Source organism: Poecilia latipinna, unplaced genomic scaffold, assembly GCF_001443285.1.
Source record: "Poecilia latipinna isolate Pla-1442-1.1 unplaced genomic scaffold, P_latipinna-1.0 Scaffold276, whole genome shotgun sequence".
NCBI lineage: Eukaryota > Metazoa > Chordata > Actinopteri > Cyprinodontiformes > Poeciliidae > Poecilia > Poecilia latipinna.
In genome coordinates this window covers 593,001-618,092 of record NW_015112892.1, presented here as the reverse complement: position 1 = coordinate 618,092, position 25,092 = coordinate 593,001, and the positions used below count along the sequence as shown (strand labels likewise).

The window sequence follows — 25,092 nt, the reverse complement described above, 5'->3', positions numbered from 1 at the left end:
AAATTTTTTTTTTTTTTTTTTTTAAAAAAAATTAATTTTTTTTTTTTTTTTTTTTTTTTTTTTTTTTTTTTTATTAAAAACTAGTACTGCAATAAAATATACTTGTTTAAAAGCAGTTTCCACACCAGGGCTGTCGTTAGACGCACTACATGTGTGCACCAAATCCTTAATGAGAAGTTTTACATCCCAGCTGAACTGACAACTCATCAGTGCAGTTCTGTGCACTTTCATTTTTATGCAAAAAAAAATATCCTGCTCTTTACCTTTCACACCTAAAGGGATTTATTAAAATATAGACCAGTTTATAGCACACTAATGATGCTAAAACAGAGTGAGGGGAAATATTTTTTAAAATACACACCACTCACCTATTAGAAACATAAAAGGTTCAGAAATGATGGAGCAAAAAGAGAGAAAGACGCGCTCTTATCTCACGGCTACTCGCTTTGCCTAATTAATCCCGCTTAAGGCAGCGCTTGAGTCACCAAAGCTACAAATGGTTTCCTCGGTGCCTCCAGGGGTGCAGAGTGAGAAGAGGCACCAGAATGAAAATAAACACAACAGCGATAATGCATTCACAAGAGATGTTACCGGGGAGGGAGGGAGGGGGGAGGTGTCCCCCTGACTGCCGTAGCGCAGCACAGACATCAAAGGGGAGCAAAGTGAAGTCTGTGTGCGCTTTGGAGTACATGCGCTTGTTTCTTGAGCACATTATGATCGAGACTGATGCTGACTGTTTCTGCTAGGTTAAAGCTTCTTCTCTTCTCTCTCCTCGTTGCTGCGCAAAATGAGATACAGTATCTCTGGCGGCAGAGACAGACTGTCACGCAAACTGTCTGATGTCAGCGCCTTCATGGGAAACATGCAAAAGAAAGAGAGGGGTGGCAGGGGGAGGAGAAAAAAAGTCACGGTTGCCTCTGTGGTGCTTTAATGACACAACAGGATAGGCAGCATTGGTCCGTGTCAACTCTGGAGGAGCTGCAGAGATCTACAGCTCGGGTGGGAAGACTCTGTCGACGGGGCAACTATTTGATTGGACAAAGCGAAATCCTTAAAGTCGACTCCAGTCAAACCCAATCACCCTTAATTGAAGTCCTCTGACAGATGGAGACGCCAAGGCAAGGACAGGCAAAGCAAGAGTCACCTTCATCCAGCTCAAGAATAACTGGGTCATCCGGGTCCGACTGTCCAATCCCAGTATGACGTCAGTACCGCTGAAACCTGCAGGACAGGCAAAGCCTCCAACAGAAACAAACCCAGACATTCCTGAACAGTTGCTTCAGAAGGATTCTCCACATTTTCTGGTCAGACACTGTCTGTAACTGCGTTTCCGTTGACCATACAACAGAGCAAACTGAAATTACGAAAACAAATTGTTTAATAGAAGCACAGCAATAAAAAAAAATAATAATCACATTTTTTTGATCAAAAGTTCTAACGTGAGGTGGTTTTTCAATTTTATCGAAATTTGAACACTTTGCAAAACTGCAAAGGAAACACTTTTCTTCCATCAAACTAGCTTGTATACAGCAGTAACTCGCTAATTTTTACGCACAGGATCCGAGGTGGAAGCGCCAAGGCAACTGAAAGACAGGCTGTCCAAAAAACACCTGGCAATGAGATCTGGAGGTAGACGTCAAAAATATGGCAGACAAGAAAGAATGGCCATAGGACCGAGTTCTACCTTTGGTGGCCCAAACCCCAGGATGGGGTGAATAGCAAAGAGAGATTACCCAAAATGAACATTTCATTAAGAGCAGCAAGAAGTAAGGAAAGCTATAAGAAGGGAATACAGCAAGAATGAGAGCAAAGCTGAACTTTTTGCTTTGCATTCTAGATTCTTCTAACCAAACAGGGGCTTAAAAAAAGTCAGACACGCATGAGGCTGATTACATTTTGAGAAAATGAAACAATAATTCCAATACTCGTGCATAATTTTCTTTCCGTTTTCCGTGTAGATACAGGTGTTTCTCTGCCAAGAGACGCAGAAACCACTGAACCCTAAAATCTGAAATTTTTTTCTTCCTACCCTTGCACAGTTGGAGAATGCGTACTAGGAAATGTTTGAAGTATGAAAAAGTGTGACGCTCCTGCGGTTAAGACGGCAGAAACAGATCGAGTAAGTCAGAGTGTGTGAAAAATCTTGTGTGCGCATGATAGTCCCAGGGGAGCGAGTGGGAAAGGATAGGAAAGGAAAGGAAAGGAAAGGAAAGGAAAGGAAAGGAAAGGAAAGGAAAGGAAAGGAAAGGAAAGGAAAGGAAAGGAAAAGAAAGGAAAGGAAAGGAAAGGAAAGGAAAGGAGTAAAAAGCAGAAGTAAGGTTTTAACAGATGACAGTGTGTTCCCCTCCTGGTGATTGCTTGCAGTTTGTGCCCTACAGCTACCTCGAGGATCTGGCACAGACAACAGAATGGAGACAAATCCGAGTGAACGTGCTGAGATTCATCATCATTTGCAGCACAATAAAGACACATAATGGGGGGGGGGACCGATTTTACATGGAAAAGCCATTCCCTCCATGTGGAGGAGATTAGCTGCCATTGATGATGTTCCAACCTCCCCCCACCCCCTTTTCCTGATTTTTCCTATTTTCTCCCTCCTTTTGCTCTTGCATCCAGCTCATCAAGTTAGATCGTTGCCAGAACTGAAGAAACGAGTGACTGTCTTGTGAGGAGAGGCAGGCGTCAGACCTCAGTGGCTCCCAACAGAAAGAAGCTCTGGGTAAAATGCTGACGGTTTGACACATCCCTGTTTCTTCAGGTGCCAGGGCCCCTTTGTATATTTTTTTTGACACATTGCAAAGTGGTCACTGTGAAACCCTTTCGGGACTTCTAATGTGCAATGAAACGTGGAGCTCAAACTGCCCCTGCACCGGCCCTTTTTGGAGGGGTTTTGCTGATGTCAAAAATAATATTTTTCTCCGTTTGCCGTTTCATGTGACAGAGATGTGCGCATCGTCGGTTTCTCGGCGAGCTTCCCACCAAGACAGTGTGATGACCGGATATATAAATCAGGAATGGACAGATCTCCACAAGGAGTGTGAATAATCTGGCAAACTGAAGTATTTTCAATTTGAAATATTACGACGCTTTTCTGCCCCCTAGCGCCAGGTGCAGAGGGGGGGGGGGCGGGGGATTTCAGCACCAGGGACAGTTTCCCACTCCCATCATTTACATTTCTCGTATGACGGACTTTAAATCTCTAAAATTAGCAAATGAAATTCATTCAAAAATCGTCGCCTGCATCCCAAAATTTCACCTGCATCGGTTTTGCATGATGACTCCCTGATGCAAATACTCAGTCATCCAATTAACGCTCCTTTTTTCATTGTTTGTTTCTTCGCTGGTGATGAAATTCTGCACAATCGCCAGCGCAATGAGGGGTAAACTGTGCACTACAAACCTCTACCAGAAAAATGTGGAGACAGAAAGATGAGCCAAAAGGCTCACTTACCCCTCTCCAAACTCAGATTTCTGCAAACTTCAAGCTCCGCCATTTAGATCTGGAGTTGTCCCTCCGTGCGCTTTGGGCATGTTTTTTTTTTCTTCTTCTTTCTCTGATAATTATTCCCTATTTGTGGCAGCGATAAAATGCCAACATGCCAATGCGTCCATGATGATGAGGCGTTTCAAAAGAAGCGCGCCATGAGGACAGAGTGTCACTTTTCTTGCCCCCCCATTTTTCTCACAGACGTCCCCCTCCCACCCCGCCGCCCCTTAAGCCTGGTTTATCCTCATCCTCCGGTTTGCGCGCAGCGCATCTTCTCCCTTCATCAGGCGCAAAACGCCGCGGCGGAAAACCGATAAGCCGATTTTTCACGCGCTTCGACGGGGCTGACGAGAGACTTGGATGTTAATAAGCAACAGCTCAGGACGGGCGTGGAGAGAGAGAGAAGTGTGTGACACAGCGCGCAAAAACGAGAAGGAAGGAAGGAAGGAGGGGAGGGGTGGCGCGGTGGGTGGACAGCTCACAGAGTAGTGGCAATTATTGCATTTCATCTGCTTCCCAAACGTGAATTCCCTACCAGAAAAAAAAACAAACGAAAAACATTTGGTGCCACATCCGCTTGTTCTGTTTGATTTTTTTTTTTTTTTTTTTTTTTTTTTTTTTGGTTTGAAAAATGCAACAAAAACGGCATCGATGCGCAGCGGTGACCCACTTTACGCCGTCTGTCTCTTTTCGGATCTTCTTCAGTTTATGCGGGGAATTTAAACCGGCGCTCCCAAGAGAGAGAGAAAGAGAAAAAGAGAGAGGCCCAACTGTGGAGTCCGCATTAAAAATTAAAAAAAAAGAATAAAAATAAGCTTTTAAACTGTGTGCGGGTGCTTATTTGTGTGCCTTTTCCAGCCAGGAGCGTGTCGCTCCCGGTTGAGTCATTTCCCTAAAGTGAGTCTCGTCGGTCTGGAGCTCCCAGATTGGTCCTGTTCACCGGTCCACGCAGGGAAAGCCCGTTTCATTTAGTGCTGCGGGAGAGAGGAGAGTCCCAGAGGTTACCTAATCGATCAGCTTGAACCATCCCCACCAGCAAAACGCATCTGTTTCTGCCTCCACGGGTGTGCCTGTGATTTTTTTGTTGTTTCAGAATCAGATGAGGCTTCCCCACTGATTGCTCTTTTTTTTTTTTTTTTTTTTTTTCTGACACGTTAGAAAAACAAAATCCAACGTGTTTTTCTTTGGGAGGTTTTGTGTAAACGAATCAACACAAAGTACAGCGTGAAATGGAAAACTGGAAAGACAAACATGCGTTTCTCCCTTTTTTTCAGAAATAAAAGACGCACATTTTACACTGATACCCCAAAATAAAATACAGATATATCGTTTTGTTTTTGTTTTTGTTTTTTTTTTTTTTTGAGGGAAGTTTCTGGTGAAGTCCATCTCAATTTCATTAATACAGAGAAAACAAATATGAAACAAATCTGTGAAGGAGCTGCAGAAATCCACAGATCAACAGGTTGGCTTCTTAGCGTCAAGAAGAATGCCACTGCTGAAATAAAGAAGTTCTGTTTGTAGTTTGGCACAATCAAAGTCACAGCAGACACACAAAATGTTTTGGTGCTTAAGTCAGATAACGGCAAAGAAGTTAAAGCCATTTTGGTTAAACATAAAATACCATGTTTGGGGTGAACCAACAACACGTCACATTACTCTGTAGACATACCTCAATGAGACATGCATCATTCTGTGGAAATTTTTTTTTTTAGCAAGGACAGATAAGACAGTCAATAAGATTTTGAAACTGTTGTTTCCATCAAATCTGACTGAGCATGAGATTTAGACTCTTAGGGGTTGAATGCAAATGCGTAGAAGACCATAAGTGAAAACCATGAGTTGTTTTCTTTCTGCTTCAAACTAATGGGCCACTTTGTGTCTGTCACATAAAACACCAGTAAAATTATCTTCATTTTGCTGCAATTTGAGAAAAATTTGAAATCCTCAATGGGTGTGAACGAGGCGAGGTGCTGTGTGTTCACAGCCACCAAAAAGTCAAAGTTTACTACCCATGACTGGTTTATGGACCATGACCAAAGCAGAACCATTCAGCCAGTTTGAATTTCAAAAATGAACAGAGGAATGCACTGGGATTAGGCAGGTCTGGGGGAGAAATTAAGTGAGAGGAAAGTCATGTGGAAAAAAAAAATGAAAAGAGAGAAACACATGTTTACTGAAATCGTCCTTGGCTGACATGAAAGGACCGGCTGCCAGTGAAATGAGGGATGCAGACAGATCGGGAAGGGTTGCAAAGATACAACTCTCTAACAGCTGCGGGGTGATTTACTTAAACCAAATGCTGGGTTTGTGCTTTTTGGACAGAACTGGAGTAGTTTTAGCAAAACAGTAGGTGAACACATTTTGACCCAGTTTGTTGGAGTAGAAAGGAAAGCTGGAGAATCGTCATTTTCTGTTCGCTTTTGAACTATAGAACCTGATTAGATGTCCACAAACCTCTGCAATAACCAAATCAATCCAGTTCAAAATTATTTTATTAATCCCAATGCAAAATTAAATGTTGCAACTCTTAATATCACACCAATTAGAACCTATTTTAAGCTTCCTTTAAGAGTAATAAGGTTTTTTTTTTTTTAAAGCAATTGGATGGAATGGTGCAGAGGTTTGGTGGAATGATGATAAAATAAAATATGGTAAAAGCATGCTTTATCATTATGCTATAATTACAATAATTAGTTCAGCTATGTTAACATCAGTTGATTGTGTCAATTATTTTAGTCGACAATAGAGAATGAGTGCATTAGTGTTTCACCTGCTAATTAGTGCAAGCCAGCGTTACTGTCACACTTTGACCAAAGAACATAACAACAGGCTTTTACCCGCTCAGCAATTAGCGTAAGCTGAAGTTTGCCATGTTCAGACTTCATATTTTGGCAAAACAAATTGGTCATAAACGTAATATAGACATGCAATATTATGCCGTGCTAAATGTTCCCCCATAGCAACAGTTCTCTCCGGATATTCCAGCTTTAACTTTTACTAGCTTAAAGTTGAGTTAAGTAACCTTTATTTCAAATATATGTTTTTTGACTATTTGTTAAAGCTGTCACAATGTCCTAACAGTACTATAGAATACAAAATAATCTGTGAAAAGATCAAGCTTCTCTGCCTTCTCGCTGTGGTCCTAGAGCCATCTGCAGAAATACACCGCTCAGTCAAAAAACAACCATTCAGAATTGGAAGGAGGGTCTTAGCGCGGTCAGTCACTCTGGTGTATGTGCTGTTCACAGCTCTCTGCTACGCTAGTTAGTTCACCGCAAGCTTGCCTGTCGTGAATGTGCAGGCTAGTTAGCATGCCCGCCGATGACGGCAGATAAACAGTTCCCGTGTAACTGTAAGTTGTTTCTCCACCATCAGTACACTGATCAGCACGTACATGAGAGTGGTTGACAGCACCAAAACCTTCCTTCTGGTTCTGACTGATTGTTTCTGACCGGGACCAAGAAGCAGCCCTAATGAAAACCATGGTAGTTAGCTTCTGCTGTAGTGCCAAGACAGTTTCCACTGTGCATATTAATATATATTATATGACGATTGAACTATAAAAATAGTCTTTTTTTGGAACGGAGTCACAAGTATTTGTGTATTTTAACTATTCAAGGGTGGTTGGGCGCTCATGGACCTGACTACCCCACCTCCCTATCACTAACCCCAAGATTAGATGGGTAAAAATAATGACTTTTAATGCTAATGTCACTTTTTTAGTAGGTCAGATCAAAGGTAAGTATTTTTGTAAAGTGCCTTAAGTTGGTATCAAAAATCTGAATTGAATTGAAATAATACCTTTAAGCCCATTTGCCCCAAAAATGAAAAAAAATATTACAACATAATAAAAACATTGGTTGTTTGTTGGATGCAAGAATTAAGAGATTTACATTCAACTGGACCTTTAAATCATAATTCTTTCCTTCACATCACTGTAAACCACTATGGCGGCTTTTACACAGTAAACGCATGTAATAAGATTTCAATTAAAGTAATGGATTGTTACATAATTGTTGTTTATTAGAGCAAATACATGTATCAAAATCAGTAAGCCAATTGTTTTTACTTCATCATAATCCCTCCAGAGAACATTTTAATCTGAATAAGTCTGTTTAAAATGCAAAATATTATATATTATGTTATCCCTCATGCCATAAGGATACTAAACAATCTTTTATTATATATACTTATAATGACACTTTTATTATTTATTTATTTATTTATTTATTTATTTATTTATTTATTATTGGAGCCTTGCAAAGAAATTTCTTTCAGTTTGTACATTTTTAAATGTACAGTTGAATGACAATGAAATCTGTCCATGTCTAAAATGTGGTAAAAGAAGTGACAAGGAAACAGACGGCGCTTTAATCTGATGAACTCCTCCCCTGCAGAAGAGCACAGAGGCTCTTGAGCCAGTATTTTTTTTTCTACCTTTGAAAGCACACAAAAGATGGTCGCTGTCTAGGTGAGGCAGTAAAAGGTCTGTCTGCAGTGGGCGTGACAGCCCACAGAGACACGCCAACTTATCAGATTTTCCACGGATTTATCCGGTGGCTTGGTCAGCAGGAAGTCTCACTGTGTCAAAACCTTCAGCTCAAGATCACACTGATCCCATAAAACATCTGGATTTAGCTCAGCTTTCAGGGGATAGGAGAGTGTAGAGAAGGGGGGGAAAAGATCCAGTGTTTTTCTATCCAGTAGAACATTTAGCACAGCACGGCGTATAAATGCTCCAGATGATGAGTCCAGATGGTAACTAGAAGGGTAATCCATTATGTTTTACAAGACAACAAAAGTGGAAATACTCAGAAATAACAACTGTTCTTAAAATAAAAGCAAGAAATACAAGCATTCATAAGCTAACTATGTTATTTATGTGCATATTTACTCCCATAATGCATTGATGCAGTTGTATTGGTTGTGTTGTGATATTTAAAAAAGCTGATTATCAAACACAAATATGTCACAGAGTCTCCCTCTAGTGTTCACTCCTTGTACATATGATGGTATCAGCCTGGTTTCTGGTTTGTGCTTCATGCATTCGATGGTGTGTGGCTCCTGATATTTACCCTGAAAGACGCTGTTGTCTGTGAGGAAGTGCCGCCGGTACTGTGGCTCTCCTTTCCTGTTCACCACCCGGGAGCTCATGGCGAGAGGAAGAGGAAGGAAAACAAATCACCTACCTATGAAGGAGAAGAAAAAAAAAGTATTTTAATGTGCTGCTTCAGAATGAGAAACGGGGCATAAAAAAATGTATTTCATGCTAAACAGATTAACTTATTTGCATTGGAGGGAGGAGTTAAGTTATACCCTTCATCCATCCCTCCTTTCCTCCTCCCTTTCTCTCCACAGGTGTTCTCATTTATCTTTTTCTTTCCATCAGAGCTCCAGTTTTTACTGCTTTGTCCTCCTGATTCCTTGTCGTTGCTGATCCTCCCACAGCCAGCACTCTGTGATTCCCCACCTGTTGCTCATCTGTCCACTTGATTTAAAGCTTCAAACCACCGCCGTCTCTATCTCTCAGAAGCACACCCGCCGGAGGTGCTCCGCTCTGGGAAGGGTCGGAGCCTCCGGGATATTTATTGCCGTCTGGTACCCAGCGACTTGGTGAGGGGTTACCGTTGAACACACAGAGATTAGGGGTCAAGTATTCTTGAGGAGAAAGTATTTTCCTTTGACCCTGCCACCGGAATACTTTGAACCATGCCTGTAATGTAAGCTACGGTTGGTTTTACAACTAATGCTGTTTTTTTTCCCTCCTTTGTTGCACAAGATTGTTTATTGCATCATTAAAATTTTTTTTAAAGGGGCGGTATTGTGTGTTATCCAGCCACATAGTGCCATTTTATAGTACAGTTAAGTAACTATGTTACCCTCAGATGTTATAAAGTTGCTGTGTATATCAAATATGACTTAAAAGAAATCTGACTTTGTAATTTAACACCTTGAAATTGGGCCTCTGTCTCTTTAAGAAAGTCCTGCTCTTTCCAATACCCCGCCTTCAGGAAATCATCATAACATTGTTCTTCTACTAATCCTTTGTTTTACTAGAGTTTAACTAATAAGTAGCTTGTATAATGAGCTCAGCGTAGTTCCACCAGAGGTTTGCTAATTGCTGCTGGCTAGTCTGAAGGAGTTGAGTAAGGGATGGATGTTCTGTGAGCCGGAAGCTCTGAAACTTGGGAACCGCAGCTCCAAGGAGGAGCTTCATCCTGAAAATCAGCACCAGGTCCATCCAGGCATTTTGCACAGCTGAATGGTTGCCATGGGAGATTCATGGATTTCTCAAACATGCATGAAAGAATAAAAGCAATACTCCAGGTACTTTTTAAAGAGGGAATAACATTAGAACATAATGTAAAGCTATTAAAAAAGGATGTTACATAACACTGCATGTTTAAAAATAAATAAATAAATCCACAACCTTCATAGTATTTTATTGGGATTTAATGTGAATGACCAACACAAAGTAGAACCTCTGTGATTGTGAAGTGGAAAATGATGCAAGTTCTCAAAATTAATACTTGGCCCAGCCACCTTTCGCTGTATTATAGTTCCAATCGTTTTGGAGTATGTATGATTTAGAAACTAATATTTTTGCCTGTGCTACATTGCAAAATGCCTGAAAGCCATTCAGATTGTGAACATCAATTTTAAGAGTTGCCATAGATGAAATTAGATTTAGGTTTGGGCTTTGAATGGGCCATTATAACACATGAAACTAAACCAAAGCACATAAAGGTCGACTAAACCACTCAGTTTCAGCTCTGGTGTTTGTTGTGCTTCAACATGATTACCCTCCACCTCTGCATCAAAGCTTTTCAGCTCCATCTTCTTATCAACACTGACATGTTTCCCGGCAAATAAAAGCATCCCACAGAGGTGATGCTGCTTCCTCCATGTTTCGCCATGGAGATGTTTTCCACTGCACAATTTTCCATGTTGGAAGATGAAACCACATTTTGATCTCATCTGAGCCTTCACAGGACAGTTTACAATAAGATAAAAAAAAATTACACACGAACAGACTGTCTTCAATCATTAGTTGGTTCTGAAGGGGTTTAGTGAATATTTAATAGCATCTGAATGTCACAGGCCACACTTTTCAGATAATTTTTTGTAAAATACTGTATGTTTGAAACACATTTATCCTTTTCCTTTCACTTCACAATTTAGCTCTAGGCTGTTTGGTAGGGATAGTTATGCCAAACACTAGATGACTGCTGTATACTTAAAACTATGTTTTAATAATTTATTTTCTTGCAAATATTATATTTTGAATGGTAGATGCAAGGTTTAAACTTAAAACACAGAAGGATAAAAATTGAGGCATGTACCTTAATGAATTCCACACCAAGTCAAAGAAAAAATCTTGTTTTTAGTTTCTGTTCTAACTGAAAAAAACAACAAAAAAAGAATAGCACAAACCTAAAGAGATAGAACGCCATTGGATCTGGTCATTAAAGTCTCAGCATCTTCAAGCTGCTCTGGAGACACAGAGAACGGCCCCTTGGGCCTCACAGCTTAATTATACAGCAATCTAAATGACTTTATGTTTTCATAACAGAGCCCAAATTAAAAGTAGGAGTTCAACATAAGAAGCAGAGCACTGGACACATTGTCTCCTGGAGATTTAACGGCACTTGTTGGCTGTGATGCAGATAATTAAGAGGCAGATAGTTAAAAAGAGACATGATCTGTAGAAAGCTCAGGAGTTTGATTGAACTGGGACCAAAATTTCTTTATGGGCTCTTAGCATGTATGTGACAGTCGCTCAGATCCATTCAGCGTACGTCATTTTTGCGCACATTAATCTCAGTTTCCGTAAATGTAACACTCAACTTAAAAGGCTAAAAGGGGCAGTCCGCAGCCAGCAAGTAAAGCCATGACATGGCTGAAGTCTCAGATGTCACCTCTGCAGTGAACAAAGGAGTCAAATCGGGTGATAATAAAACTAAATGATTAACCAGGATCTCTCCTGGTTATGATTAACCAGGAGATTAATCCTGGTTAATCAGGATTAAGTTTAACTTATGCAAACTTATGCATAAGTTTGCATAAGTTTATGCAAACTTATGCAAACACAGCTTCTGAATTTGCTCATGCAGCAGATGTGTTTAGTAGGCAGTGATGGACAAGACAAGGAGCAAAGTTCAAGTCCTAATCCAGAAGAATAAACTCTTGTCAAATCAACAAATATCTTATATTCTCAAAGGTTGAATATAGTTGGATAAACAGATGTTTTTATGAATTGTGGATAAAGATGACGGCAAGCAGCCGCAGGGGATTTTGCTCTTTAGCAAACAGCAATATGAACAAAAATAAAAGAGTTACATGAAACATCTACAAAAACTTGGCTGATGTAATTCTAATAGTAAAAAAAAAAACAAGAATAATTTTCTGGTTTTTGTTATTCAGAGAATTTAGTAGCATGTCTCTCTAGTTTGTGTATAATCTTAGTAACCTCTGATCAGCTGAAACCTCAGGGAAGTTCAGCTCTTCTGTCTCTGCTGGGTTTCTCTCAGGGTGGAAGAGACACTCAAAAATAAATTCCTCCCTGCCACAGTGACTCCATCAGATGCCCCGACAGGAAGTAGGTCGAGAATGCCTTTAAGTGAAAAGTTTTCTTCATGTTGATGTTTCAACGGAATATAGCAAATGACACACGAAACAAAACCTAATAGTAGTACAGCAGTTCAGCATGCCCCCTTTTTCCTGTCTGTATTCATTATTTACAACAGTTGCGCATTAATGTTTTATTGAAGCATCCGCAGAGTTTTAATACATGCAGTCCTTGTTTAATGGAGTGCCGTTGTGGTGGATCTTATGATTAGAAGTGGATTTCTGTCTTAAATGTTCCAAATGGGGAAAAAAATTGAGAAAGTGTCGACGACACAGCATCGAAGGCAATCATTTTTTGTCAATAGTCACATACTAACGTTTCATTGGACCAACTTTAGCTTTGAATGTGGTATGCATTCATTGTTGCATCATTTTGATAAGCTTCTGCACTGTTGAAAGAATTATGTCCATCCAGTGTTTTCTGGTTTCATCAAGATCTTTCTTTTCCAACATATTCCAAAAATTCTCATTAGGGTTAAGGTCCAATCCATCTGCAAAAATGACTTGACCCTGATCAATCATGGCACACTCATCTTGGAATATTGCATGTTTCATTAGGGAACAAGAAATTTCCTGATAAAACAATCTGGTAGTCAGCTAGCCTCATTCTTTGGACACATTATTTTACTGAAACTGAACAACTGCAGCCACTCCAGATCACAGCTCCATGTACGTTGCACATGTGGAAAATGTTCATATATTCACTACTGAACGTAGACGTTAGTGCAGTTGTGTATTTTTTTTTTCTCTTTTACAAACGTTTCCAGGTTATTGTAAGCTGAGTTGTAGCTACTCCTCCAATAATGATAGTTTGTGTCTGATGGCTAAAACAGCTAAAACTGTTCCAATAGAACCTGATTAAAGCCCAACCCTCAATCCTGTTGAAAATGTATGGAGAACTGGAGTCCTTTCCAAAAGTCCAACAAACTTAACTGAATGATTTTTTGTACATTTCTAGTACTGTTCACTTTTTTGCAAATATTTTCTCTAAACAATGAATTTTAATGTGAAAAACAGAAAGAAAATAGCATGTGCATTCACTTGTTTCAGGTTCGTGTCGACCCCAGTATTGGTGTCCTGTAGGGAAAGTAAGGATCCCTATATCACATTTGCTGACCTCCTCTATGCTCTATAGCACAGGTGTCAAACTCAAGGCCCGGGGGCCAAATCTGGCCCACCAGACCTTTTCATGTGGCCCTCTAGACTCCAAATTACATCAATAAGTCCTTCCAGGTTTTCACAAATCTGCAAAATGCACACAAAATCAACAAATCTCCAATTTTTTTCTGATTTTACTGCAAATTTTCTCAAGATTGGTCAAAAATATTGAGTTTAAATGACTGCTGCCTCAACCTTACTTGATGTCAAGTCATGTCAAGTCATAGTTTGTAATAAAAAGTCACATTTAACATCATACATTAGCACAAATATAAAAAAATCCTAACAAACATTTCTAAATTGGCACTTCAAAATCTGTCATTTTGATTGCAAAAAATCAACTAAAACAATCACAAAATCTTGGAGGAACAGCTATTTATTGACATTTTAACCATTTATTTGGTTTCTTCAACATATTCTGGCCTCTAAGTACATTCAGATTTTTATGTGGCCCAAAATGAAAATGAGTTTGACACCCTTGCTGTATAGCTGTAGTGCCCAGAGTGGGTCCTCAAGGGCCGGCATCCTGCATGTTTTAGTTCTCTCCCAGGTTTAACACACCTGGATCAAATGATGGCTCTTTAGAGGCCTAAGAAGAACATTGACTTGCTCAGGAGGTTGTTACTGCCACCAGGGAGAGAACTGAAACATGCAGGATGCCGGCCCTCGAGGACCCACTGTAGACGCCACTGCTCTACAGAGTCAAGGCAGTAAGTTGCGGCTGCTTGTTAAACAGTTACCAGAACCGAGTAAACAGTCTTGGCCCATTGATGGCCACCCAGATGCTTTCACACTTAGTGACTCATTGAAGGCTCTGCTTTAAGCACTGACAACAGAAAACAAAGATGTGGTTTTAAAGTACTGTCATAGCAATATCATAAACTCAGACTTTTTCATTAGAATATGTTCACTTCTACAGCTTTTGCTTTGAGTTTTTATTTTTCTTTGTGCAAACAGGACTTTTTATTGTTTTGCCAAACTACTAAGTTTCATATGTAGCTTGATAAATAGCTGTACTGCTAGAAAATCAATTGGCTTAGGGAAAAGACAAGGAAGTTTCCTAAGTTTAAGTTCTCCATCCAGTGGTAATATTTTAACCTGTTCCTGGTAGAGTTACCTGTGGGGGCATTCTTGTGTTGCGAAGGTGGCCAATGATTAGCCAGTTTTAAGACATATTACCAAGTCATAAGAACAAAGAATCTAGGGTATATCTTATCCTCAAATAAGTCAAAATAAGCAGATTGGTGACTCCTGGGATCAGACAGTGAAACATTTCTTAACACCGTACTCAAGCTTTTGAACATTTATGAGTAGGTCATGAAATTAGATTTATTCTAGATATTGGAAATAAATATTCATCATTATGTTTGCAGATGTGCTGTTTGTCCATGTTTGGTTAAATTCTTCATGCAAGACCAGGCTGACTTGTGCACATGCATGTGTGTATGATTGACTGTTTGTGAGGTGGGCTTGGCTTACTGTGAACTTGAGTGTCAAGTCAGATCATGTGTCGCACATGCCAAAAATGTTCTGCAGTGTCTGATATTTAGTTTCACTGTTAAAGTGTTTCTACTTTCCTTCATAATCACTTTTATTTTCTGCACAGTAACATATTGCAAAACGTGTCAAATTCATTGCTGTCAACTTAGATGAATGGAGTTTTGGCCTTCCATCTCCACATTACAACCTTAACATATACAGTGTAGTGTACTGTTAATGTCTTCACACTCCTTGAACATTTCTGAATTTATTCACATTATAATCATAAACTAAATGGTTTTCAAAATGTTTCACAAATAAAAATCGTAAAAGTTTCACAATGATTTGAATTAAACTCCTTTTAAAGTGAAGTCACGTTATTAGCAGAGTCCAGCTGTGTGTATTTAATATCAGTATGTTCTGCGAAGACCTCAGATGTTCTCCGGAGTTTACTGAACAAACAGCATCATGAACAGCAGAGAACAAACAAACAGGTCAGCGATAAAGTTTTGGAGATGTTCAAAACAAGAATAGTTTAAAATAAGAATAAGCTTTGCAGATCCCTCAAAGTACTGTTCTATTAATCGTTCAAAATGAAAACGGTAAACTGCATAGCTACAAGACTAAGGCTGTTCAGCTAAACTACCAGGCTGGGAAAAGAAAGTATTTATAAGAGAAGCAGCCAGGAGGTAACTTGTAAAGAGCAGCTGACATCCAGAGCTCAAGTGGGAGAATCTTTTGACATGAAAAATATCAGTCATGCACACCACAAATATGACCGCTAAGACAGAATGGCCAAAAGAAAACCATTGTAGAAACAATCAATAAAAAGTCCACTTTAAAGTTTGCCACAAGCCACACAGGGGACACAGCAAATGTGAAAAAACATGAAGTCAGATGAAATCATAGTTCAACTTTTGGCCTATGTGTGGAGGACAGCACTGCTCATCCTACAGTGTATGGTTAAACAGAGTAGAGGCAGCATGTTGCTGTGTGAATGCTTTTCTTCTGCAGGGTCAGGAGGAGCTAAATTCAAGACAGTCCTGGATGAAGAACCTCCTGCAGGTTTAAGCTGGGCCACAGGGCCACCTTATCGAAAATAAATTCATTTATTAGAATGGTCCAGTCAAAGTCTAGTACTGAATCCAACAGGGGAACTTAAGAAGGAATTAAAATAGATGTTCACAAACAATCACTATCCACTCTGACTGTGCTTGAATTGTTCTTAAAATCATAACGGCCAAATAATTCAATCTGCAGATGTGCTAAACTAATGGAAACACACACACACCTACACACACACACACACACACATGCACACACACACACACACACATTGGTGTTTGTCAGATACACTCTTAGTTGGGCTGCGGTTGCCACTTACTACATCTTGTATCCTCATGTACTGTGTACTTTCCAATGATGCTATAGCTGTTATTCTATATGTGTATGTTGTTTGGTGTTGTGGTTTCTTGGTTTTGTTTTTTCTCCTTCTGCAGGTGTAGAGTTGTGCTCTCTATATGCTTCTTTCCCTCTAAAGCTTTTCCTCGCCTTTTCCCCTTTGTTTTTCATCTTTGTATCCATTACATTTAAAATAAACAAAAAGCAATTTCAAACAAAGTTCCAGATATATACAGTATGTAAAGTGGAGCCGTAATGCTCCACTTGTGAAAGTAAATTTTTTGGGCCTCACCTTTGACACATCAATTCTGAGTGCCACAATGTTGGACACATTAAAAAGAAAAGAAAAAGAAAGTCTTGCAGTTGTAAAAGAAGCAATATAAACCCCAAAGTATTAATGCCACATATTTAAGATTACTATTCATTTAAAACCTTGAAAACCATGTTCTGTTTCCCTTCCATTTCACAATTACATAATGGTTTGTTTTGGTCTCTGGTTTTAACACGTAGAATGTTTCAGCTGTAAAGTAGGAAAATGTTTAAACGTTTGGGAGACATGAATAATTTTACAAGGCAGCGTATTGAGAGAGTGTTTAATTCAATCCCAAACAACCCATCCTCTTGTCTCCTGCTGTACGCTCCTCCAAAGGAAAGTTCATTTATTCATGAGGGTTCGGAGCGCCCACAGAGTCAAGTTTCCACTCCTACAACCCAACACCAGAAAGCTGATACACTCCTCACAATACTCCCAGTCTCATAGTAACAAGGGAGTTTCTTTACGGCTGATGCATTCCTTCACACACACACACACACAGGCAGTCTTCACGGTGGGTGTGGGCGTGTTAGAAAATTGCTATCCGGCGTTTTACCAGAAAGTGTTTAATTGTGACAACCACCTGATTGCGTTTGAGGAACCGTTTAATAAAACTACAGAAACACACCGGGTGTGTGTTGAATTTAGACTATTTGAATGAAACCAGAGCACTAGAAACAGAAAATCTTTGCACCTTTTTTCCATGTGACACCAGCTGTCTGTCACTTTAAACCTCTTTGTCTCTCACACCCGGTCAACCACGCTCAAGCCACTCAAATCAAATAAAAAAACTCCCCAAGGACAGTCCTTTCAGATAGAGGGAGGAACCAAAGAGAGGGGGAGTCCCAGCCTCTTCCTCACTGGGATGGCTACCGGCTGAGTGTAATAAAAGCCTTTGTTGTGCTCCCCCAGCTACAAGCAGCAAATTCAGCTGTGGCAGAAAATGCCTCATCAGTCATACTGGTTATGTATTGACTGCAACAGCAATGAGGCCCAGGTAGACAGCTAAAACATAAAAAAAATATGTAAATGAGCATTGAAATCATCCTGGGAGAGAAATGGGCTTCTGCCTGATCCTGGAGGGACGCAATAAAGATAAGGACTGAAATGTTGGTGGTTCTTGTTTTCCTAAAGTTGGACATGTGCTTGGATACTGTAAATAGCTGTAAATGTAAAGTGACAGGTAGCAGGATGTGTGCAGCTTGGTGAAGCGGGAAATGTCACAATTAGGAATCAGCAAGGAAACAAAATGCACTACATAGAGGGGGTTAAGAAAATACACAGACATCACAAGAAATATTAGCTTACTTACGTCTTTTACTTCAGTTTCAGCCTTTGAAACTCTGTTCTCAGCTTCCTCACAAAACTTGGTCCCTTTCAGGAGCGGCGGGTGCAGAAGCAGTCCTTCAGAAAGAGGAAATCCATTGCATTACATGTTAGTTGAAATCCCAGAGGTTTGGTTTTAAGACAGAGAGGGGTCAGAACAACTACCATGCACTGTGTGGGCAAGTACCCACCACTACATCAAGCATGGTGCCTTTTCAAATAACCTCTGCTGGTGTGGGACAAGCGAGTTTGGCAAAAGCCTGAAACGGATTTCGGATTGGAGCTGGTTGTCCTTTGAGTGAGCCATGAACAAAATGTAAATGAGACAAAATTATTTTTCTGACTGAATTTGGGGAAAAGGGAAACAGATTGACTGCTACATTGTGTAAAAACATAAAATAATGAAAACATTACTTTAAATATCAATCAAGAATTAACTTTAAAAGACATATTAACCACTATGACAAAGCTTCACTTAAAACACTTTATCCACCAAAGTGCAAACATCTCAGCTGTTTCTATTTGTTTTACTGTACTTTTATATTTATGTATATACTTACTCTTTTTTTACTGCCTTCTAGAGCAGCTATTTTTAAAATCTTATTGTTCTTTTTTGTGCAATGACAATAAAGCAATCTTAATTATAATTCTAACCTCTTGCTTACATCTGTGTATTATAGTTAAATACAGCTTAATTACAATATCTAGCTCTTTTTTAATTTATTTAATTGTTTTTCTGTTTATTTATTTGTTAGCCTTCTTAAACTGGGACTTGAGTTCAAATTTCATACCATTTACATATAAATGTGAACTGGTCTTACGATTTAATTAATAAAATGAAAATAATTTTGTATAGCTGCATTTAAAACTTGGAGGTCAAACTTGAACATTTCAGAAGAATAACAAATTCTTATTTTTGGAGCAGAAATGTAAAGTTAAATCAATTAAAAGACTGCTGACCAGACAGTTTCCCAGTAGACAGTCGCTATCACCCTTACAAGGAGGGTAAGTCACAAAAACTGACTGCTAGTAAAGATGACAGGAAAAAGTGCACAAACTACAACATTTGAAGGAATGTAAAGTGAATCTCTCTCAAGAGTTTGGCTGAGATTCACAGAAACTACAGACGGACTCAAGCTGACTTATCCAGGACATGGACTACGATTGCTGCATTCCTTCTATTAAACCAATCTTGAATCAGAGACAAAGGACAGCACTGTTGTTCAATGGTCTAAAGTCCTCTTCACAATTCAAACCAATTTTGCATTTAATGTGGAAATTAGAGTCACTGAGTCTGGAGGAAGAGTGGAGAGGGTCAGAATCCACGATGCACGAGGTCAAGTGTGACATTTTAGCAGGCAGAGATGATTTGAGGAGCCATTTTATCCGCTGGTATTAGTCCACTCACTGTGTTTTATCGAGTACAGCAGTCTATTCACTTCATGCCTCACGGTGGCAAACTTTGTAGAGATGCTGATTTCATTTTGCACCAGGACCTGAAATCCGACGACACCGTAAACGATTAAAATGCACCCTCACTTAGATGCAGCTTTTGTTTCGGTTGATAGGCTTGTACTGCACAGTCAAGAAGACAGAATTGGCCGATATTGAAGTCCAAATTTGTCCTGGAAGAAGGGGGAGAAACACAATCATCTATAAACTCTACAAACTATGTATAATTCTGATCAAAAGAGGATTAATGACAACTGTATGGCCATATTTGGTTAGCACAAAAACAGCAGCAAAGAGCTATTGTTAAGAAACTTCTTTTCAATTAGAAAGTAAACATTTGTAAATCATAAAATCCTCCTTATTGGTTTAAATCATCTAAAACTGTTAAGTTTGTAAGAAATGTAATTGTGGGTTTTCATTTGGTATAATCCATAATCATCTAAATTATTGGAAATAAATAAGTGAAATACATCATTCTGCCTGTAATGAAACCCCATAATGCCTGAGTTCCCCTTTTGAATTGAATTGTAGAAACACATTTATTTTTTTATGACATTCTAAGTCGGCGAGATGAGTCGTAACACAAGTGAGCAGTCAGCACAATGATTCCAACAATTGGTCTCTACAGACATTACCAGATTAAAAAAACCAAAAACACAACATACACCATATCAACTGTTGTTGTTGTTCTGTAAGGATCAGTACAGTGAACGGCATCTATAAACTCTACTGTTAAAAACTTTCCTCTTCCTTCTCCGTCTGAGCCGTGATTTCCCTCCTGCTCCTCACTTCGCTGACAGTTCAAAGTCTCCCATCAGCCCCCCGAATGCACCTTACAATTTAAAACCTGCCCACCAATCACAACGCTCTTTGGCAGCAACAGTCCCCGGTGACATTTGCACAACAAAAGAGGCGACAAGCTGATTCATCGTCACCCCTCCCTCTGTTTTTCTCCCCCATCCCACTCTCCTCACTCCCCCCCCAACTCTACTTGGTTCCCTTTCCCCTTCCCTCTGTGACTCCTCCTCTCCCGCTTTTGTGTTTGGATCCAAAATCCCCTTCCACGGCTCTGACCCTCCTCCCTTCTGCACTAATCTCCCCATGTCCCTCTGGATGGAGCGCTACGGCGCTAACTCTCACTGCACCAAGGACCCCCGCACCCCACGGGGCATGCTGCAGTTTGGCCTCATTTACAGACCTCCCTCCTTTGCTAAGAAATAAATGGAGTATGACTCTGGCAGAAAGCTTGTATGTTGATCTGGAACATGAGCAAGCCACAATCACAACTGTGAACAGATGGTATACGTGCGAGTCAGAGCGCAGGTGCCTTATTGGAATAAAATAAGTAGCTAAAACTGCAGTTTATTACTCTGTGGGACTTTTGTATTAATTTCCAATTATAAAATAAATATATTTATAATTGGAAAGGGAGGTTATGGCCCATTTATTTCCACTTTCAAGCTTAAACGTCGCAAAAGACTTGGTAAAACTGCACACAAAAGGAACAACTTTTTAAATGCTCCTTACATGGTGCATATTGGGATCCCATGGGGGATCTGAGAGGAACCAATATAGAGTTTAGCCTTTAGGGCGCTTTGTGTTTCACGTTTAGTGCTTCCATAGCAACAGTGGACAAGTGGACCCCCGCCATCCCTCTCTATTTTGAACACCATTAAGTGATCCCACCCCAAGTGGGAAGTCCCAGTCAAACACACACACATTAACACATAGGCTTTGAAATCTTACAGGTTACAATGTTGATTTTAACAGTAATTTTAATTTATATTCCAAACACTGTTCAGCTGATTAAATGACACCAACATCTTAAACATGTGCAAGAGGAATGTAGTGTACTGACTTCTTGCCGTACAAAGGACAAAAGAAGAAAGTTTGACCCACTGTTTCCAGTTTTGTATTCACATTTTTCAAGCTTTTGCGACGTCTCTAAGCTTACTTAAGCTGTGGACAATCTCTATCAATAAAATTAATTTGCGTCCTTTGAGCAGCGGTGGCTTTCGAAATGCCCGACAACGAAGTGTTTGACTTGGATTAATGAGTCACTCAGTGCGAGTCCTTCTAAAGATCCTCCCCATCAGTCTAAGCAACGGATTGTCTTTGAGGGCTTTGGCAGCCCTCTCCCACAAGCCCTCCTTCTTCCATAGACCCCGACCCTTCTTCTCCGCCTTCACCTCTGCCCTGTGCAGCCGTCTGTGCAGGCGCCAGTAGAGGGGAGAGCCCGGCGGGAGTCCCGCGATGGGAGCACGGCGGGCCAGGCCGAGCCTTAGGAGCTCCTCGTTCATGCAGTAGCTCCACATCGACCCCTGCTGGACAGACGGAAGGAGGCTAGAAAATGACAAAACAAAAAACCCATCGAAGAAGAAAAGCTTCTTCAGTTAATGGAAGTTCTCAATGAGAACTTACAATAAGCTTAAAATGGAAAGAAAAAAAACTGCGTCTCTCCCAGTTTTGTCTGACACACTTCCGTTTGTTTTAAACTTTTAAACTGCCACTCCGATTGTAGTTTTTTTATTTTTAACAGTGGGGTTATGCTACTTCAATTAACGATTAGTTTCATTTAAATGTTTATATACACCTTCGGTGACAGGCATGAGGATGATTCGCTGCCTCACCCGGCTCTGGGACACCAGACAGTGCAGCATGTCGTCCTCTCGGCTGATGAGTTTCAGCCAAACGGTTTGAGGAGGAACCAGGTTCTTCTGCAGCCACGTCTTTCCCTCCGGCGTCAGCTCCACTCCAGCCAGATGCACCAGCAGCGGAGACGTCGACGCATCTGGGGAGAGGAGAGAAACAGCATTTATGACCCATGTCACAATAAATCACTGGTTATGCCTGAGCTGTTGTCCTTTATCCTCCACTGCATGGCCTGAAATGTTTTACGTTGGAAATAAAGTCTAGACTGTGTGCTCTCAACATTTATGGTTTAAGAGCACAATATAATGATAATGCAAGCAAAAATGGACAAAGTTTTCACGCAAAAGTGTAAGCATTGAAGAATGCTTAATGAAAGCAGATAAAACACTTTGGTAAATGTGGTTTTCTTCCTGTTGTTCTGTAAGGATACAATTCCAGCTTAATAAAAACAACGTCTTAACTTAAAAACCATTTTGTTAGCGATCTAGCACATAAAGATTCAAACAACCAAGATTTAAGCTTTTATTGAATTTCTGACTTTATAATGTCATAGAATATGCTGGTTTTAACAGTTTAGTATTGTAAATTTAAGCCGTCGGTAACAGAAAACTTAAATTTTTTTCCTCCAAATTTACGTTTTTTTCCAACATCAGAGAATATCTCATTTTTTTTCTTGTAAATATGTGAAATCGATCTAAAAATTTCTGCATTTTGTGTTCTGTATTATTGTTTTATTTTATCTACAATGGTCTACCCACTCTGTCGCATTACTGTGTTTGCATTTGCTTATTTTTATTTATCATTTTATTAGTTTTAATAAATTGATTTTACTAATGTTTTTATTAATTTTAGAAAATGTTTCTTCCACAGTAATCCTGCTTGTTCCTCCATTAGAATCAACAAACTCTAAGGTCTATCATTGCATATACTGAAGCAAATATAAATCCAGTGTAAAACAGTAGACATTACCCCGGTGCTTTAACAGTAACGGAGAGATGATTGGCAGATAAATTGGGACGTGCTCCACTTCTATTCCTCTCTCTGTGATGGAACGAACTTTTCCTCGAAGGCTGACGTTCCCTTCAATGAAACGGACCGGGATCTCAGAAGCGGCTTGAAATTTCGTGATCTGGAGAGATGAAATAAAATGGGGTGAAGACATTTAAAGGAATCCCCGGGATATGTCCTACAGTGTGTTGCAAAAGCGTTCAGACCTCATTAACTGCTTCACGTTTTATCAAGTCGCAACTCTTGCTGCAGATTGTCAATGTGGTTTAAATCTGAACTTTGACTGGGCCATTCTAATACACAGGTTTTATTTGATCTAAGCCGGTGGTGTCCAAACGTTTTGGCATGTGGGCCAAAAAATGTCATGTTATAAAACCTGACCCTAATTTGATCTGAAGACGCAGCTAACAAACCTGAGGGTCTGTTAGTTTGAAATTAACTAATGAGGTGAACTTTGAAAGCAATTGGTTGTACCATAATTTATTTAGGGGTATCAGAGTAAAGTGGTTGGGTGCTAAAGCATGACACACTTTTAGAATTTTTATCAGTAAACGAGATTTTGAAACCATATAGACCAGAGGCGTAAAACTCATTTTTATTTCAGCCCACGTACAGATCATTAATGTATGCAATTGTGGCAAAATTTGATAAAAACATCCCATTAAATTGTTAAAATGTATCTTTCTTAAAGTTAAGTACCATTGAACTTTCTTTTTAGCAATAATGTAATTTGGAAAAATACATATAAAAACTTTGAGTTGACAGATAAAATAATATTTGGGCACACAATTGTTATCTTGAAGGCTCTATTCATGTTTCTCTCAAGAGTCTCAAGTTTCTTGAGTAAATCATTTCTTTGGCTGCCTTGTTTTTTGTTTTTGTTTTTTTTTTCTCAATCAATAGAGATTCTGATAAAACACATGCAAGTTTGTAGTTATGTGGCAAAATGTGAAATTGTTCAGTGGTTGTGAATGCTTTTGCCAGTCACTGTGATCTGCTCATCCGTTTCATGCATCTCTCCCACTTAAAAATGATCCCCAAATTGAGACTTAATTGGTTATAGAGGACATAACTGGCCTACAGCTTACCACTCTGATGCTCCTTGCGATTACAATCACACCAGCAACAGCCAGACCGGTGCTAATGTTCTGTGTGAGACAGGAGAGAGCTGTGAGGGCTGTGTACAGGTGACAAAAGGGAAGGAATCTTGCACGTAGCAGAGCATGTTGTTTGGCAATGACAGCTTAAGAGCAGCACAAGCTGCTGCTGTTGCTGCTGATGATGATGATGGTGGTGGTGGTGGGGCACGCGCATACAGTGCGCTGAATCATTGACATCGTGAGGAAGTGCTTAGAGGTAATTGTAAGTGTTTTTATTCACAGAAAACCACGAATTTCTTCCCCTTTCTAAGAAAAAATGTTTCATAACAGCGCTACTTCCACTTCTCTACCCCGCTGCCTCCAAACAAACCGAAAGCAAAGCGTCCTACCCGCACAAGAGTCAAATTGTCGTCCGCTAACTGAGATATCGCTGACACTACGTTACGAGACGTCTGGTGTTCTTGGTCTCTTTGTTGTCTGTCCCTCCCTCTCTCCACGGTTTCTGTTTCTCTGGAAGTCTCCGGCATGTTGTTGACATTTTCTCGACGCATCTGATGTGCCCGCCTTTATGGGAGGGTCATTCAAAAAGAGGGCTGGCTTTGAGTCTCCGCCTTGTGGTGTAATGTGGTAATGACAGGCAGGCATCCTGAACACATCAAGTAAAAGAGATAATGAAAACATTTAACCTTTGATGCAAGACCAAGGATAACCCCAGACAGAGTTTTTTTTTTTTTCAGTGTTTCCAAAAAATATTTAGGGATTAAAACATTTTTTCAAACATTTTCTAACATGCCCCACAGCTTTCGATATATGCAACACATTGGTCAATAAGTGGCTCTTTATGGCACACCTGATTAAAATATCAGGTTGCCATAAAGTGAAAGATAAATAAATCTTTTAAAAAAAATGTTGCATATAATTTGATGCATATCATACAATTTAAGTAAAAAAAAAAATGGAGGAATGTTAAAAAAAATTTAATAAATGTAGAAAATGAACAATGATTTGTTAATTATACTTAATTGAACCAAGAAATTTCTTTCTGGTTTGAGAGGCATCTCTCAAAATTTAAATGTTTTATAATAACA

At 39.7% G+C, this 25,092-nt stretch overlaps 2 protein-coding genes across 5 annotated transcripts in view; both read right to left on the bottom strand.

Moving 5' to 3' along the window:
* LOC106948177 (1-phosphatidylinositol 4,5-bisphosphate phosphodiesterase eta-2) overlaps positions 1-18,032 on the bottom strand; it is a 39,213-nt gene extending 21,181 nt beyond the window's left edge. The window contains exons 1-2 of one of the 2 annotated variants that reach the window (XM_015033714.1): positions 17,779-18,032; positions 8,563-8,676 (exon numbers count right to left, since the gene is read on the bottom strand). In XM_015033714.1, coding sequence (XP_014889200.1) covers positions 8,563-8,641 — 79 coding nt within the window. In that variant the 5' untranslated portion in view covers positions 8,642-8,676; positions 17,779-18,032. Of the gene's footprint in view, positions 1-3,451; positions 4,628-8,562; positions 8,677-17,778 lie in introns of those variants that run through there. The other variant, XR_001425124.1, reaches the window with a different exon arrangement.
* A 2,954-nt stretch (positions 18,033-20,986) lies between these two features.
* c18h3orf33 (c18h3orf33 homolog (H. sapiens)) lies at positions 20,987-24,579 on the bottom strand. 3 transcript variants are annotated; one of them, XM_015033709.1, is made up of 5 exons: positions 24,394-24,579; positions 23,993-24,052; positions 22,866-23,025; positions 21,875-22,035; positions 20,987-21,568 (listed from the first exon to the last, which is right to left on the bottom strand). In XM_015033709.1, exons 1-5 carry the CDS (start codon positions 24,553-24,555, stop codon positions 21,302-21,304), a joined length of 810 nt encoding a protein of 269 aa, XP_014889195.1. In that variant the 5' UTR covers positions 24,556-24,579; the 3' UTR covers positions 20,987-21,301. The 3 variants fall into 3 exon arrangements, with proteins under 3 accessions (XP_014889195.1, XP_014889197.1, XP_014889196.1); XM_015033711.1 differs by having other exon boundaries at positions 20,996-21,587; XM_015033710.1 differs by having other exon boundaries at positions 20,996-21,565.
* Positions 24,580-25,092: the final 513 nt, after the last annotated feature.